Source organism: Spodoptera frugiperda, chromosome 15, assembly GCF_023101765.2.
Source record: "Spodoptera frugiperda isolate SF20-4 chromosome 15, AGI-APGP_CSIRO_Sfru_2.0, whole genome shotgun sequence".
Classification (NCBI taxonomy): Eukaryota; Metazoa; Arthropoda; class Insecta; order Lepidoptera; family Noctuidae; genus Spodoptera; species Spodoptera frugiperda.
The window spans coordinates 8,328,355-8,346,236 of record NC_064226.1 but is presented as its reverse complement, the minus strand read 5'-3'; the positions used below and the strand labels follow the sequence as shown (position 1 = coordinate 8,346,236).

The 17,882-nt window shown below is 34.7% G+C and overlaps 3 protein-coding genes across 3 annotated transcripts; 1 reads left to right on the top strand and 2 right to left on the bottom strand.

Moving 5' to 3' along the window:
• Window positions 1–377: 377 nt before the first annotated feature.
• LOC118276144 (cartilage-associated protein) lies at window positions 378–1,981 on the bottom strand. The gene has a single exon (XM_035594355.2). The coding sequence runs from the start codon at window positions 1,789–1,791 to the stop codon at window positions 661–663; it is 1,131 nt and encodes a 376-aa protein (XP_035450248.2). The 5' UTR covers window positions 1,792–1,981; the 3' UTR covers window positions 378–660.
• Window positions 1,982–2,131: 150 nt separating this feature from the next.
• LOC118276154 (cilia- and flagella-associated protein 161-like) lies at window positions 2,132–7,753 on the top strand. Its single transcript, XM_035594367.2, has 8 exons — window positions 2,132–2,318; window positions 2,563–2,652; window positions 2,955–3,027; window positions 3,580–3,739; window positions 3,965–4,049; window positions 6,231–6,389; window positions 6,993–7,082; window positions 7,489–7,753. The coding sequence occupies exons 1-8, from the start codon at window positions 2,259–2,261 to the stop codon at window positions 7,591–7,593; spliced, it is 822 nt and encodes a 273-aa protein (XP_035450260.1). The 5' UTR covers window positions 2,132–2,258; the 3' UTR covers window positions 7,594–7,753.
• A 7,337-nt stretch (window positions 7,754–15,090) lies between these two features.
• On the bottom strand, window positions 15,091–17,576 carry LOC118275093 (cilia- and flagella-associated protein 161). Its single transcript, XM_035592952.2, has 6 exons — window positions 17,395–17,576; window positions 16,880–17,042; window positions 16,100–16,344; window positions 15,567–15,725; window positions 15,359–15,448; window positions 15,091–15,284 (listed from the first exon to the last, which is right to left on the bottom strand). The coding sequence occupies exons 1-6, from the start codon at window positions 17,494–17,496 to the stop codon at window positions 15,171–15,173; spliced, it is 873 nt and encodes a 290-aa protein (XP_035448845.1). The 5' UTR covers window positions 17,497–17,576; the 3' UTR covers window positions 15,091–15,170.
• Between the last annotated feature and the right edge of the window lie 306 nt (window positions 17,577–17,882).

The window sequence follows — 17,882 nt, the reverse complement described above, 5'->3', positions numbered from 1 at the left end:
TAGGTAGTTGTGTGTGAGTAACATTACTCCTTAGATAAGCTACATTATACTACCATTTGGTAGGTACCTTACTCCTGGAAGTTCACATACTCTGCTAGTTATCGTTAGACTAATGATAAAAATATGCGTAGGAGTAGGAGAGCGCAACTACGTTGCATGCTCCGATTTTATTAGGTAGGTAGGTCTAGCTTTTGTCTTTTGTGGCTGATAAAACTGTATGTATCCTACTCTACCTTTTTAATCCAACATCTAAAACCTTATTCAGTAAACTGCATTAAAAGTTTTGATTCTATATGAAAAGTTAATCAAAGTTTGAAGTGAAAAGTCAGGCTTCCAGGGTTAGACAAATATTGGGGAACTCAGAATAAAATAAAGAATTTACATAATAAAAATTTAATAAAAAGTACAAAATCTTTGGTTTTACAACAGCAAACTGTTATGGCACTGGTCAATAGTTATTTTATTAGTTTTATTATTTAAGATATATTTTTTTTTACTTTTTTTGTATTTAAGTAAGTACACTTATTACTTTAGTACTCTTTGAGTATATTAAAATTAAAACTTAATAATATTACCCCCAATAAATTCAAATTGGAGTCTAGGAACATAAAAACACAAGCATAAATTGTTATCCATAGGTAAATAGCAAAACAAGAAGGCCTATTTCAAAAAATTATAAGTTTTGAGAATAGCGTCAAAGTCAATATCCTGCTTTTTTCCTTGATGAAAAAATATGAGAAGGTTCCTCTCATATGTATCACGTTTCAAATAATACACTATTTCAGGTCGGGGAACAAAGGCTTTTTCATCTACATGTTTTCTATAAAATTTGACATTTTCCAACATATCCTCATCTTCAGGCATTAGAACCAAATAGCTTGCAACAGCTGCTGCAGCTTTATTGTATTTTTCAAGGTGGAAATATGCTACTTGTATATAATTAAGTACATCTGCAATGAACTCTACTCCAGAGTTATATTTAAGGAACTTTAGTTTATCTTGGCATTGTTGATGGCAATGTAAAAGGGATGCCATGTTGTTTGACATAGTTATTACAATTTCTGAGGACCATTCTTGTCCGGGTTGCCGCTCACATTCTACACGACAATTGCTCTCATAAGCCAAATAGTCTTTAATTACTTCTTCCATGCTAGCTACTGTTTCTTCCCAGTTATTCTGTTTGTAAGATTTCTTACCCAAATTGTACATAACTACATAGTCCTCACTTTCCATATCAATTATCTCCTTTGGGTCTATTTCTGGCTGTACTATGTAATACTGCATATTATTTTGCATGGTGTCATCATCAGGGTTGGCAACTAAGTATGTGTAGGCAGCTGAGGCAGCTTTCTGGAACATCCTTTGTTGAAAATAGCATATATGAAGATATTCGTAAGGTTTCTTAGACTGCATATTATGGAGCACAGAATCATCAAGACTTTTGTTCAGATTCATATTTTTAAATTCTTTATCCTGACAAATATTAAGACAGTGTCTTTTATTGAAATATTTCTCATATATCTTCAGATCGGCTATATCGTCTTTGATTTGAGATTCATATGATTCCGTGTTACATTTCAATCTACAGTTAATCAGAATTGATTTGTATAGTTTATAGAGATGCAAAGCTTCTTCAAATTGTTCAATGCACAGCGTCCACTTCTCGGTAGAGTAGGCCATCAATCCTTTATTGTAAGCTTTATCTAGAGATGCTGGCTTGATGCAGTCCGCATATTTAAATTCGCAAAGACAAATTAATATAATGAAGTAAAGTATATTTTTACGCTCCATTTTTATGCATTTATGGTAGAGTGAACGAATTTAAACTTTTTAGCTTAAAACAAACTAATACCCACTGAATTTATATTGATGTTGTAAAAATTTTGAAGACGTACATAAAATTTAAAAACACATTGATTTAAATAAAACTTTAATCTAGACAAGTGATGAACTTTTGAACTTTTGACATGATTTTTTTTTTCTGCCAAGTCAATCAAAGTTTCAACTTTTTCGCCCTACTTTTAATTATCCGTGATTTGAGTATGAGGATTTTGGGCATATGAATAAAAATAAATGGCTAAAAAACTGACTGTGACTGGACTGACAAATGATTGATAATCGAGTTTCCGCCTATACTTATTATACTCTTTGGTTTCCGCTGACTTGTTGACATTACAAAATCTTCAATTAAAGCTACAATATTAAAATAGAATATTTACTTTCATATTGGAGAACTTTCGTACCTATTTATTGTAATAATGACTTTTTCCAATTCAGTCCTTATTGGAAATTGGAGCGAAGAAAGACTTAAAAATGAGGTATCGAAATATTTAATTACAATAGGTACCTACTACCCAAAATGAGATACAGGAATGTCTGCAATTGTTTGTTTGAACACATAACCACATACTTACATACATAAAGTAACATATTTTGCAGTCATGTAAGTAGATAGGTACAAATATAACCACTTTCATCTGGTAATTTATGAGTTTAATGCAATAGTAGTATGAGACATCATAACCTTCTAATTGATACAAAATCTTATTTTCTATCTTTCAGTACGAATTTAAGCTATTTTTAAGGAAACGCGACAGACGTGAACTTTTACTTCAGCGATCAAGAACGTTATTTAGCAATTTATTGAGTGAGGTACCTATGTCAATTTACTATTAGGTATGTAGTTAAATACCTAATTTTATTTTTGTACGTTTATGTACATAAGTTTTTCCGGCACTGGGCGAGGTGGCCTTTAAAAGAGAGCTTTTTAAATAAATAATAAAAAAATACTTTTGGAATAGTTAAGGAAGTGGACTTTTCCATTAGGAAAGGATCTTGTATTAACGTAGATGCTTATATATCAAAACGTCTGGATAATCTGATTTTTTAAATGCTTTACAATCTATAAAAAAACTAGATACCTGTAGGTACTTAGTTACTCTTTAAAATTCCAGAGACCTTTGGCGATAAGTGGAACTCACGTGCTCTATGGATTTAATGTGCAAGTAGTTGCATCAGATATGGCAGGTATAAATGGAGCTGTATTTACTTACTACTCTGTTAGCGCTATATCCTGTCTTGTTGGTCGTTGTAGTAGTTGCTCATTAATGGTGGCCCCAATGTTCAAAAAATCAGGCAGAATACAAAACTTTGCCAGGGTTGCGGTTGATGTTTGCGAGCAGAGCCGATTGTTTACTATTAGGTAGATGATCGGTTTACTTGTTTGCAGGCTTTTGCCATAAAAAAATAAAATAGCTGAACAAAATATTAGTTAAAAAAAATATTGTAATGCAGTCGTATTCATCTACTGATGGCTAATGTGGGGTTTGCTATTAAGATAGGGGTTTATATCTCAAATAATATGTGTAACATCCAATTTTCGCTAACGTTTATTTTCGTTATAAGTTCCTCATAATAGGGGTCAACCTATTGCAATTCACCGGATACAAATTCAGTCTCGAGGCTTATACTGAGAACTGAAAAGTCTGATTACCTAATATTTTGCTCGTTACGGGAATTTAACCCTTATTTACCTATATTCATTACAGTAAAATAAAATATTCCTTGTCGTATTACTAGGATCATCGAAGATGAGTGGTAAGCAAAAAAGTGGCTTAGCAATGTCGATTCTTGTGATGGATCGTCAGGTGGACTACATGCAGAACATAGCTGATGGCTGCCTTATGACCCTTTCGCCTATTACGACGCCTTGTTGCCGGAACACATTCGTTATTATCAGGTTTGAGAGATATAAGATCAATTTGTACAACAAATAGGGATTAACCAGTATAAATATAGAAAAAGATACATCTTGTAGAAAAAAATCATAGTTTTACGAAAGTTTCTTGCATACAGATTTGTCAACATGCAATAGTTTTTTTATGAAAAAGCCTTTATTTAGAAAGTCATGTAGGTATTTTTTATTACTTTCTTGAACACTTTTTTATAAAGCTTTCCTTTACAGCGCTAAGAATGAAAGTGCTCGTGGAAGCAAAATGAAATACGGCCATGAATTTCTACTAAGGGCTGAGAACTACGGCGATCCTACCGTTAGTTATTATTAATTATTATTGCACTTTAAAACAGTTTTTATATCTTGAAGGAAGCACTAAAAAGTCAATTTGTTAGATACCTAAAACATAATAAGGTTTTTAGTCAGTAATAGTCTGACACTCTCTCGCCTCGCCCGAGGCGGGAGAAGTGGTTGAACGATTTTCCTCCCTTAAAAAAGTACTTTGAAGGTTACATTCAGATGTTTTACAAAACTCAACTTTTATATTGAAGAGTATCTAAAATAATAATTAGTGTCCTAAATGTCAATTTTTTTTTCTCAATTACACCTATAATATCTATCTGTAGGTACAGATGGGTATAGGTAGTTCTTGAGAAATTAAGATTTGTCATTGTGCCCGGTAGATGGCTTGATGATCGCTTTTTATTACGTCCGGACAGTATGGTTTAGTAATTAAAATTACGCTATTGAAACATAAGGAATTAACATTAACATCGATGTAATGACATGTTGACATCTCTTAGCAGAATATAGTACATACTATAAGCCATTGATAATCATGAACCGAGGATGAGGTTTACATTAGACCGTTGTACTAACTGCACGCGTAATGAGTATTGGATATCCATTAATTGATCCCGTCATTGAACTACTTAGGTACATAAAGTAGTCATTGGTACCATGGTTTCTAGAGAGATGGAGTGGCTTTTAATATGATTTTATTTAGGAAGAGTTCGGTAAACTTATATAGAGACATTTAAGTCCATTTAAGTACCTGCTACAGTAAAATTTAGAAACGAGAGCGCATTCATCGCTATGATTGGCCGGCTCCAATAAATTAACCAATAACAGCGCCGAACGCGCTCTCGTTATACGCAAAGCAAACTCGTACTAAGGCCCCTGCTCACGAGCATCTTGGGAACTCAATCGCATTGCACACATTCATGTACAAACGCCGCCCGAGGTTTGATTAAAGTTTTATTGAATTTATGACTGTAAAAATGTCTCGATTACAGCATCATCCCTGGAATGTGGTACGGTGTATTGCATTGCAATAGGCTCACCTCTAATTAAGAGGCTTTAATGTACTTACCTAGCGAATAAAAAATTAAATTAAAAATTTAAAAAACCCCCGACCCAAAACCTCAATTTCCCTTTAAAATGTAAAAAATAATAAAAGAAACTTAATCTTAAAGTACCTAAGAATGTACTAATAATTTTAAAAAAAAATACGTCTCGTTGGGGGACCGCTCCTAATTATTTCTTACTTATCTACGATTTGTTCATAAGTATCACATCCTTGGTGTTAACATTAAAGTAAATTGATGTTTAAGTACTTAACTATAACGCAGAAAATAGAAATATAGCGGCGCGGTCGGCGGTGTGCAGTCCGTATTCATGCGGTCCCCCAACGAGACGTATTTTTTTTTAGAATTATTAGTACATTCTTAGGTACTTTAAGATTAAGTTTCTTTTATTATTTTTTACATTTTAAAGGGAAATTGAGGTTTTGGGTCGGGGGTTTTTTAAATTTTTAATTTAATTTTTTATTTTATACTTTTTATAGGTAGGTTAGGTTAAGTTAGGCTTAGTATATTACATATACTTACTATAATTTCGATTCTTGTTAAGGTAAAGATTACATCTAAAGCCAAGCTTGTTCGCTTTAATTTATTTTTACTTATTAATTACTAGTTTTTGTTTCTATAAGTAGGCTAAAGATTACATTGGTGCCAGATTGTTTGTTTATAATAAAACGTTAAATTAAAAATATTTTATTTTTATTAATAAATTTTTAATTTAATTTTTATTTTATTTTTTATTTTTGTTAATACGAAAAAATAATATCTTTCAATATATTCTTTCAGTGCGGTTTAATTTGAGACCCCATCCCAGTATTTTTGCAGACCTTCGGCTAATCTCCCCACTTTCACCGCCCATAACTTTAAAACGGCTCAACCGATTTTCATCAAACATGTCTAAGAACACTCGCACATAAGTCCCCTTTCATACGAAAAAAACTAAATTGAAATCACTGCATCCGTTCGAGAGTTATGATGCCACAGACAGACAGACAGACAGACAGACAGACACGTCAAACTTATAACACCCCTCTTTTTGCGTCGGGGGTTAAAAATGGGTGTTACTTACCTCTAACATGTACAATTGTACACTGCTTACATCTTTACGGAATAAAAAGAATGTGTTTCGATTTCAGGCAGCGCCTCTATACGTCCGGTACACACCATCAAGCACGCCTGCCCCTGCAGACCGTATGCCATTGCGTCTGAGTGCCGTCAAAGACAGCAACTGTCGTTTCACTACCATACCGCTGTTGCCGCGCGATAGACTTGAGGGATTGGGTACTCCAGTAAAGGTACGATACTTGTCGTTATCACCATCAGCTCATTTCGGTCCACTACTGAATAAAGACGTCTTCGATAGAACTTTTCCCTGCTCGATACTTAGTTCTTCGTATCCGCTGCCAGGCACCTTTGCAAATATCGAGATCCCACCTAAGTAATTGGAGGAATGAAGTTTTTATGGTTTACAAGATTTGAATAAGCACAGTGAGTAGTTAAAGTACAACCTGGAATGGATGGCATTTATTAAAAACATGGTTTTTGACATAGTTATGTTAGATGTGTAGCGTAAAAGTTCATATTTTGAAAGAATGCGTCTACATCATCATGAAGATAGTATACTAATATTTTATTAAAAGAGGTGTTAAAATTGTAGACAAAGAAGAATTTAATTACGGCACTTACCTATCTGTAAAATATTCAAAAGAAGTTAGAATTTTTCTAGCAAAAATACCTTGAACAAAGAATGTTTTATCAACATTCTGTGAAAGAATTCTAGCTTGACTGGCTTTGATCCTAAAAATCTAGATAATTTTCAATATTTCTCGGGCCGTTTAAATTTTAGATGTAGATGGAAAAGGAAATAATGTTTTATACCGTTTTATAACTTGTTCCAGACTGGTGCCAGGCTCATAATTAAAAATTGCGTCTCAGACACGAGTTTGTGTGTCATGAATCAAAATTGGATGCAAACATTCTTTGGGCCGGTAAGACGAAACTTAATTAGTTCGAAAAAAATAGCATTTGAAACAATTAACCTGCAATTTCTCATAAGGGATATTAACAGTAATTTTTGAGTCCTATGTACCTAAAGTAAAAGGGGGCATCTCACAAATTAACTCAATATTTTATAGTGATGCTTAGAAACAAAAAGTATCCATCAAAATCTGTAGTTTTAATGTTCAATTAATTTATAAACGTTGCCCCACGCTAGGATTTTCTACTCTATCACGGATGCGTTTATAAACATACAAGTTGCACGGTAGCCGGTTGTCCTGATACCGCGCCAACCGTGCAGTTTCAGCAAAGTACCTACCTAAAGTACCTAAAGTACTCGTTGGTAATTCATTGAGTAAGTACCTATAATTAGTTCGTCCGTCTGAACTTTTACAGGAGTGCGGAGTGACTTGCAGGGACTACAAAGACATTCACAAAAGATTTACAGCTGAAAATATATTCACTCTTGTCAGCGATGTCGAAACTAAGACCAAGAATTAATAGGATTTTCAAATAAAATGTATTTTAGTAGCCTTTCAGCTCTAAAAGCTTTTAGTTTATATATTTTTAATTCATTTCTAATTCTTCTGTCACTTTTGCCATTGTTTTGTTATTTAGATAAATATTTACACATAAAATAAAAAAAGTATTTCATTGCTAATGAATGTTATTTACATTTTGTGTTAAGTAAAGATAAGTCAGAAATAGGTATGTTATTAAGTGGTCGTTGAACTTTTTTTGGGCTATCTGAACATTTATTATCAGTAGCAACAAACTTACCTATTATGCGCTTATTTCGGCCAAACGTTCCTTGAACCTATTAGTACATTTGACATGCACTTAATTACATCTGATTCTATGTAAGCCATTGTTACAAACGATTGTGCATCGGTATTAATTAATTTGGGACATTATTAGTGTAAATCAGTTCTGGTCTGATTAATTAGGGCTGGATGCTTGATGACTACACTTGTGTGGATTGATTGTGGTCTAGTGCCAGTACAAACGTATGGTCCTCAAAGTAATTTGAATTCAGTATAGTAACTATTGGTGGGTAGTACAAAAGGTATTTGTTAAGAAGTGAATTCAACACTTGACAATAATATTCTATTACCAACATCAACCCCATTTGCTAAATAACGTATGGTAATATCCAAAAATTGGAAATGTGTTATTGCTCGTCTTATAACCCTAAAATGCAAATCGAATCTATTTTCACATGGGGGAATGTTTGCGTGAGGAAGTCTGAAATAAGCTTAGCGGAAAGTACGAAATTGGCTTGGATATGTCGATATTATTTAATGTAGCGTACCCCCGAGCTTGTTTGTCGAGTGGAAAATATTTATTACAGTTTACCTCAACTAAAGTATTCTCATCTGTTTTTCTTACTTAGTAAGCTTGTCCCAGATTTTCTTTGACACTTATTTGTATATTCAAGTGCTGAAGGCCGAGTTCATAAGTTTTTCTTGGAGATGTATGATGTGTCATATGTTGGCCCCGAGAAGTCTGTCTAAAGAAGGGGAAGTTGGAGTGACCAGGAAATTCTTAGACTTATTATTATGATGATGGTGTCTGAAAACATGTAAGAGAATTTGCGCAAATATAATTATGTACCTGTCTGTAAAGTTTACTTGTTTATAATGAAGACCTGACTTGTACCCATGAGTTCAAAGTCAATTTGCATAAAAGGCGCGGAAACGAATAATATCGTTGATATTGGGAAACTTGGAGGCAATGTTTTGAGCTACGCACACAGCTAATAACATCCGACAAGACGTTCGATATTTGCAGTAAAAATAGGGCTGACACCCACCAAAATTCTGAGACAATTCCGAGAAACATGAATGAATCATAATATAAATTAGATTTATAGATTGCGAAATAAATAAATTTCAAATATAACTAGTCATTTATCACTTCTCAGATTTAAAACAAAGTACAATATCCAATGACACAGCCTACCCTAAATGTGCTATGTAAATAACTCTAGTTCTTTTTAAAATTAGGTATTAACATGAACTTAGCATAATAATCATCGTCATAATAAGCATGCTACAACCCTACTATGTACATGAGATTGTAGCCGCGTGTTTGCCATTGGGTCTGTGCTCTTCACGGAGACAGCTTCCAACGCAAATATTTTGAATCCAACCCATACTATTGAATAATATTGCCAAAAACATACTAATTGCGTGTCATCCAATGGTACTCTTGTTGGTAATTGATATACCATTTTTTATCTACAACTGGTCAAAAGAGCGTCATTAAAGTGTTTATCAGCATACAATTTCAGTTTTGAAATCTGCAAAAATTTTAAATAATGGACAATTCTCAAGTATTCAATATCTTAAAAAAAGAATCGGCCTGTTTACGCTTGCACTCAAGGGAAATAATGATCGGAAAACTGTCGGCAATCTTACTCAATCCAAGCCGACGATGTAATTCCGACGCCTCAGCTACGGCTCACAATTCACTAAATTAATATTGAATGACTTCGTTTCAATGGTGGATGCTTGTAAATATGTAAACAAATTCCAAATAGAGTATTCAAGGTACCTACTCAGTGAAAATAATTTTCTCTATAACGTGTTCAGAATTGTAATCAAAATCGATATGCGAGATGTAGCGATTGAAAAGTAATCAGCTTCATGTTCAAAGCCCTTTTGATCGCAAATAGCGCCAAAACTGTCGGCGTGTAATATAATGTTTAAGCTGCTAGTAACTTTGTGAAGCTTGATAGTGACGTTGAAAGGCATTCCTCATACTCGTGTACCGTGTACTGTGTAGAAACCTACACGGTAATGTTCGCAGACTTGTCTAATTTCGCTCTGGCTCACTTTGTTTTGCGTAACGTTCCACAGTAATTCTACTGAATATAAATGAAGTTTCCCTTGTTCTATGAATAACATTTGCTAAGAGCGCAATTTACATTTTATTTAAAGCCTTTGTGTGTATTGTATCCTAATAGCAAACATTTTCAGTTTCGACTTGTGAAATCAAGATACTTAACCGCGCGGAACCTAGCGGTAAGAATATTGTGAGAGCAAAAATTACTTGTCTGAGTAATGCCCTGGTTTTATTAACATCTAAAATATTGCCGAGTGAAGTGAACACGTCCATGATGAGACCAACGAGATTACCTGTGACGTTTTTGAAGGTAAAATGTAAGAATACATTATTTATCTTAGTTACTTCACGAAAATTGATGCTTAAAAATCAAAATGAAGGTTGTATCAAAACAATAAATTGTAGACAATGTATTTAAGTATTATCTACTCTTAATCTTCTTAATCACGTTGAATATCTCGACTCTATTATTCCCTTTGTCTTTGTGAATTATGCTCCATCAAAAGATGGGTATTGTAACTTTGTTCCGAAAAGTAATTGTGTAAAAGCCGGGCCTTAGCTGAGTCACGTGGCTAGATACTTCCGCCTCATAAGTTTTAATGACGGCTGATATAATTCTAAAGATGATCACCTGCATGCAAATTATGATCGTCTTTATACAGTAATTTAAAATTTTATTCCGAAGGTTTTTTCGTAAATTTTCATTCGAGGGGTGTGCTCAAATTTCTGTTGAAAAAAAGAGGAAGTTGAAATATCTCTTTGCTTGGAGATAAATTAATTTTGTTTTTAATGCTCCGTCTTTTTTAAGGTAGGCGAGTGTCCACTTAAATCCGGTCTAAGGTTACTTCGTATTCTTCCGTTTTTCTTTAATTTATGCTGGACTTAGTTTAGAATAATTAATTTGGTTTACACTCAGAAATTATTTTTGTATGATAGCATGAGGTAGACATAATACTCAAAGATATTTACTACGTAAGATCACATATGATTATTGTGACTACGAAATCATTATTTTTGGCTTTGGGAATCAATTTTCTCAATTAACAGCCACGCTCGCAGCTTGCGAATGAAGCTCTCTTAAAATTTATAACACATCATGAATAAATCTTTCACTCGAAAAATTGGGAAATATTGGACCATTATTTTACGGTTAATAGTTAAATTAATTTCAACTTCGATAAGTGTCGATTAAAAACATACGGGAACAATTCCAGAGGGCACACAATAAACAAATGTTATTGTGAAACTCGATGCTATGAATTATTCACGTGGGAAAGGTTACAACCGACGAACAACTGTAACAACGGGCGATACCCAACAAAAACCTTACAGTTTTGCCTCGAAACAATCATTTTATATTTAGTGAACAATAATTGCTGAACTGTTGCTTACAAATAACACTTTGGTTTATTATCATGTAAAAGTAGTCAAACTTGGTTTAACAGGATGTAATATATCTTTAAGTTGATCAGAGACTACCTCGTTGGTTGAGCGGTCGTAAGTGCGACTGCCGGACAAGGGGTGTCAGGTTCGATTTCTGGGTTGGGTTGGAGTCTGGAAGTGTGCCCAATATGTGGCAACAGGCTCACCCCCTATTACATAGGACTTATAACACAAATGGTTAAAAGTGGGTGTACATTGTAAAGCGGCATTACGTGCCGTAATGTGCACTTCTGCAAACATATAATATCTTTATATCTGTCGTTGATTGAATAATCACAAACGAACATGAAAAGTAAAGATTTTTGACTCGGACCAAGGATTACTGGATTCTCGCTTTTTATGAATTCTTAATAATGAGACGGAGGGGAGGGAGAATTTGGTCATACAATGTTACGCTTTTGTATCTACGAAGGGTCTTGCTGCAATACTTATTGATGCCTACAATGAAAGTAAATGTAGGTACTTAAGTGAATAATGTATGTCACTTCTCCAGAAAAGTCAAGACATACTAATAACCTTATAAAAGGCACTCCAAAGGTCCCGAGACATTTGATGAAGCAAAAATTTATATCAATATTACATTAAGAAGAAAAAGAATCCGCGGATTATTCTCCAGCAAAAACATCTAGGTACCGGTAAGGTAAGTACCTACTTGATTTTTTTACATTCACTTTCAGATTGAACACTCTACAGGGAGTTCCTAAAGTCAACTTGAAATAAATTTCATAATATTTTTGACTGAAACGAGTAAAATATTTATGCAACCAAATTTTATTGAGGTACGACTCTGAAAACTAACAATAGTAGTAGGTAGGTAAGTATATATTATCATAAATCCTTTACACGCGTCTTCACGTGTGTATGTATGTACCTACTATATTTAATAAAAGCTTGGGGTACTTAGGATTTGGAATACGTATACAATACATGTTGGTAATCCCTCTGAAGCTGACTGCCGATCCGAGCATGAATTGCTCTGTCGCTATGATAAACCTTTTGTTCTCTGTGACGACTTTTTAGAATTGTTATCGAGTCTATTGTCGGCGGTAATGAACGACATTTCGCTGAAACTGTGCGCGGAGATAAGTAGTCGACAACCGAGGTGAATATTGACAACAATTACAGCTTGTGTTAGCTAGCTGCTGCTATTTTAACTAAATTCGCGAAATTTTGGATGAAACTGTACCTATCAAGTGATTCTTAGGTACCAATTCTCCGTAATGTTTATGAAGTTTCCACAAATAAATAGCTTAATGAGGAGTTTAATTTAAAGTACACCTTTTAAACTATAATTATACTGAACAAGAAATTGAAACAACGATGCCTATTTCATACCGAAGACTATTCACGAAGGTGTAAGTAAGGGTACAAGTGCTATAAATATTGATAAAACATCGGCCATTTAAGAGGTTGTGGTATTGTGTACATTGCGCACGATAACATAAGACAAAGCGGCCAGCATCCGAACAATGTGAAAAGTCAGCTACACTGTGGGTTATTGGAGTGAACCATAACTCAGTTGGAGGGTAGATAACTTCCAGCGGTAAATATACTCTCGGGTCTGATACCGCTGCTGCGATACAAATGAAATAATCTTTGATAAACTTCTACTGTTTTTCGTTTCCAGCCGTCCCTCTTTACGGACACCTAGAGACAAGATAAACTAGATACAATTACCATCTGAAATATAATAAATTCTTCTTTTGACTTAAACAATTCCAAAATGTTAAACTCATTTCATTTCAGTAAAATTCCACCGACAATAACACGCCAAAATCGCGTAACTAATAATACCGCGCGCCGTCAAGAGATATCTAGTTGACAAAAACATCGTCTCCGATAACCTCTCAGTCCGTGGCGAACTAATACCATTATCACTGATACGAAATAGGAGGCAGGCCACTCAAACGACTCGATTGTATGTCCCGGGAGGGTAGTGCTGAGAGGCCGGCGGCGCGGCGCGTCACAAAGGGCATGTGTACTAGCAAACGACGCAACAGTCGCGGGAGTGAGACGTGCCTCGCATCCCACCTGACTGACCTGTCCTCCTGTCCGGGCGACGCTCGTACGACGCAGTGCCGCTCTTAAAGGAGATTAGTTCCCCCTTTGCCTTTTCACAGCGCCAGATAAGTATCTGCGACAGAACACGCTCTGGCTAGTCAAGATTTTGCCAACATAAAATTCAATTACGGCAATTATTCGCCATTATAATAGTACTGTGCCGTATATAAATGCATTTAGTACATTAGGAATTCCACATGCGTAAACTTACAAAAGCGACGCAAAGGTAGACTAATTAAATTTTCATAATACCTCAAACATTCTGCTCGAGTAAACTAAATGAACTTGTGCATGACACCTTCACCGCATACAGAGAGAATTTACCACCCTTTTCGGAGGTGCAAAGTTTAATTCTCGGAGAAAACAAGTTATAGAGATTAAACTACATAAATTTTGGCAAGACTACGAGAAGAGCTTACCATTGGACCCGACCTATCAAATAAATCCTAACGAAAGTATTTAGGGTATAAAACTACTTCAGAGTAAGACGGACTAAACCTACTCGTAACTTATTCAAATGACATGTGGATGGGATAATGTACAAAAATATCGCTCCACGCTCCACGATAAGCCTATTTTATAGATACCCTTCCAATTTTTATATCCCTTCCGAAGACGTGTTTATCCTATACAAAAAAAATATGAGGAGCAAGAAATATCAAACTGATTTCACTAAGGATCATAATGCTATTTGCACTCAACACCGTTGTTTAAAATATATTCTTAGACACACAAATATAGAGTAAGTACATTTACATTACGTTTAAATAAATTTACAATTTAGGCAGATGGGAGGCGAACATATCGCACAGAAACAAGTTGATGAAAAAAATCAATTTTCGATAAAGCAAAGATTTGGGATCAATAACAAACTCAATTTTCAAATGGAAAGAAAGAGCTCACAACCAAGGACTAGATAATAAAAGGAATACGGGCGAGGCTCAATGGGAGAAGTCCTTTTTTATCAAAACTTCAACCATGTCCCGTAGTTCAATTGAACTTGTAATTCAATGAAATACGCTCATTATTGGATGAGTGCACTTTATTAACAAATGGAAATCTAAAATATTTCACAAAGCAACAAACCCTACTTGCATATTCAAAATATTCCATTATATTTTAAAATAGCCTCTCCAATTATTAAAATAGCAAATGAAAAACGAACCAGACGTTTGAATGAGATTTTCTTATTTGCATAAATGAAAAGAGAAAATGTTGTTGTGGGACCACATTTAATTAGATCTTAGCATTTTCTTGTCTAGAAACCCGATCATTAGGATCTGATATAAACACTTTTTACGACTTTTAATTAGTAGTGAAGACCAATTACTGGTGAGAGGGAAAATGGAGAATAATTTCAGTAATGTCTTACCTAAATAATAAAAGTGGGCTTTCTTTTCAACCGGAGCTGAGCGATATTCATGATGGTGGTGTTTTAGAGCAATTCTTATAACGAAGGCTATGACTTATTCATGTTCTGGAAGGTAGACGCAATAAGTTCGAAGACTTCAGATGGCGAGCTGTATAATAAACGAGACAATAACGAAGGCAGAGTGTCCTGACGACGCGCGACTGATCACAGGGAGGCCGAGGCCTACACATCTATACCCAAGCAGACAATAGGGGGAACGAAACAAACACACACTATAACACAAATAATTACTGTATTTTTGAAAAAGCGTCAATATTAATGTTGCATAAATTAACTGATAACAATTAAATTTTTTCTAAGTACTATTTTCTTTTGTTGGTGTGGCTATCGGTGTGTGAATTTGCCACACATTATTAGGTAACTCTCGTCCATAAATATCGAGGCATGTTTTCAGCAAGGGAGCGCAAACCTGTAATTAAAAGCATACAATTATTTTTGAATAACCCTTTTCATGTCAAACGCAAAACAAGCGTTTATACTAACTTTTCCAAAGAAACCCAAGGCCCAATGGCCCAGGTTTATTCCTAAATTACGATTTGTAGAACAATGATTTATCACAACATCTTGGTTGACCTGCAAAAGAAAACTTTATTTTAATTAAACTTAGTAATAAAAGACGTAATTTTAAACTGTGTTTTGAGTCATAAAAATAAAAATAATCTAAACACAATGTTATTTAATAAACCCTTACGTGCACAGGTGTCCCTTCCTGTTCGAAGCGCGTGATATTGGGCCGCTGTACCGGCAACACCCTCCACCGGGTATTAGCGACGTTGTGCTTGCTGAGGTACAGCGGGAACAAGCCACACAGGCCCGGGACTGGATCCGGATCATACCTTACGTATAACGGCTGAAACACAACGCACCTTTCACAAAAACCTGCGGATCAGGTATATAAAAAGGGACATGAGCTTATTGACATGAATGGAATTTTCGTCCCTAACAAAATGTATGGTCTCTTTTCAAGATTAAATTTTTCCGCATCCTAGCAATTTTGTTTTCCTTGTGTTTTGTTAGCCTGTGTTCTTTGTATTATTGGATAAGCTGATTTTGATTGGGTCGATGCGTTCTTCATAAACATTTCTGTTCGATATTGATGACTATTTCTTGAGAAAGGATTATTTAAAATACCTACACACAAACACATCTTTGACTATGTGAAATCGTATAAGAAGTATGTGGATATTGGGGTGGACTTATTAATTATTATTGATTTAAACCAACCTCTTTCCTGTTTTTCGATGACGTGAGAGTCAAAAGGAATTCTTGGTTATACTTCAATGGTTCACCAGTCCGGTCGCAATAATCGGCACTTGTAAGTGTGAATGAATTACTCAGAGCTGGTGGTTGATAAGGAACTCCAATGATAGTACAACCATCTTCAAGTTGTTGCGAATATGCGATATCATTCGAAGTCAAATGGCCACCTAACAGAAGACCTAGTTTACCTTCAACGGGAGGATCGCTCGCTATAAACCAATAATGCAAATATTAATGAACAGTTTTCTACTTTCTACAAAATAAATTCCTTCCTAGAAACTAGTCTTGTCGACATAGCAGTTTTAAAAGTAAATTCTAAGCACGAGGTCGTATAAGCGTTAGTCAGAAATTTATCTTTATTCGATTTGGTATTATCCGATAAATTTTCAAATATCGTGGACAGACAACAAGATCTAGATCGAATAATATTCCTATGTACTTGAATACTTGAAATTGGAGTAATGCGGCAGTGACTTACTGCGAGCCACGGCCACCTATGGGACCTCACATATCTAGTATTGTTCCCGGGTCATGCAATATAAACATTATAGATAGACTTCTTCAGTTTTCAAAAATTCTCAGAATTTTATTAATATGGAATCTCAAATAATGTATAGAGGACGACATGTGACATATACCTATCAACCTTAAAGTCTTCGGAAAATAAAAGACTTGATGATAATATTATGTTGTGTTACCTAAGTAGAAATAAGACTGCAAGAACAATTGATAAATATAAATTACACGGTACGTGTGGAGCGTATAGAGATATATTTGATCCGAAGGCGATGCTCCCAGAAGACTGAGTGAGAATCGTCGGTGAGTTGAGATTTTCTGTCATCTTTCGAAATCGAGCGAGCGTCAAACCACCTTTTTTCATTTGTTCCAGGAATATATTGAGTTTGTACTATAGAAATTACCAATAAAGCATTATTAACATACTTATTTTAAATACAATTCGTTACGGTAAAACGGGGTAAATAGGTATAAAGAGGTGAATAGTTCTATTTACTCAATTTTACGGCAGTAGTTAGTAGCTATCACAAGACTGCTATACAATATACTAAGCATATCCTAAGGATTATGTATACAAAATGTTATTCCAGACCAAAATCTACCCCAGTTCCAAATTTCATCTCAATCCCTTTAGCAGTTTTGACGTGAAGGAGCAACAAACAAACAAACTTACACATTTATGATATTAGTAGGATTATATGTAACATAGCCTGCCCACGCACATAACACAAAGCGGTATTTACCTCCTCCAATGTAGCAGCCTCAAACCAATTACCGAGGCGTACTCGATTTGAATAAACAATACCTTTATCATCATCTCTTAACTTAATATTTTTCCCAAACATTTTGTAAATAAATAAGCAATTAATTCAAACACAAGCAAAACATCAAACGGCCTTTCAAAAGATTAATACAAACCAAAGACAATACGTAGGCCGTGAGTGATAGATGTGTCAGTCATAGACAAAAAAAGGAATAAATGAGGTTCCATAATTCAACGGGGAGTGAACCTAAAAAAATTGTTCGTGGGCGAAAATATGGCGGGCGTATGTAAAACTTCTATCTAGGTAGAATAGGTATGGGTACGTAAATATACCTATATAGGTACATAGTATGTTTTATAGGTACTACATTTAGGTATATGTTGATGGATGGATTGACGAAAAAAGTTAAACTAAAGAAAAGATGGATGGAAGGATGATTCTAAGAATAGGGTTGATGACTATTTTTT

What these genes read in the sequence shown, in the direction of transcription:
- LOC118276144 (XM_035594355.2), bottom strand. Translation starts at nt 1,791, where the DNA reads ATGGAGCGTAAAAATATACTTTACTTCATTATATTAATTTGTCTTTGC.
- LOC118276154 (XM_035594367.2), top strand. Translation starts at nt 2,259, where the DNA reads ATGACTTTTTCCAATTCAGTCCTTATTGGAAATTGGAGCGAAGAAAGA. An exon ending in GATTGGGTACTCCAGTAAAG is followed by an intron (nt 6,390 to 6,992) that starts GTACGATACTTG and finishes AACTTGTTCCAG; the next exon opens with ACTGGTGCCAGGCTCATAAT. An exon ending in TGCAAACATTCTTTGGGCCG is followed by an intron (nt 7,083 to 7,488) that starts GTAAGACGAAAC and finishes GAACTTTTACAG; the next exon opens with GAGTGCGGAGTGACTTGCAG.
- LOC118275093 (XM_035592952.2), bottom strand. Translation starts at nt 17,496, where the DNA reads ATGTTTGGGAAAAATATTAAGTTAAGAGATGATGATAAAGGTATTGTT. An exon ending in AGGCTGCTACATTGGAGGAG is followed by an intron (nt 17,043 to 17,394) that starts GTAAATACCGCT and finishes TAATTTCTATAG; the next exon opens with TACAAACTCAATATATTCCT. An exon ending in CATCGAAAAACAGGAAAGAG is followed by an intron (nt 15,726 to 16,099) that starts GTTGGTTTAAAT and finishes GTTGTGTTTCAG; the next exon opens with CCGTTATACGTAAGGTATGA.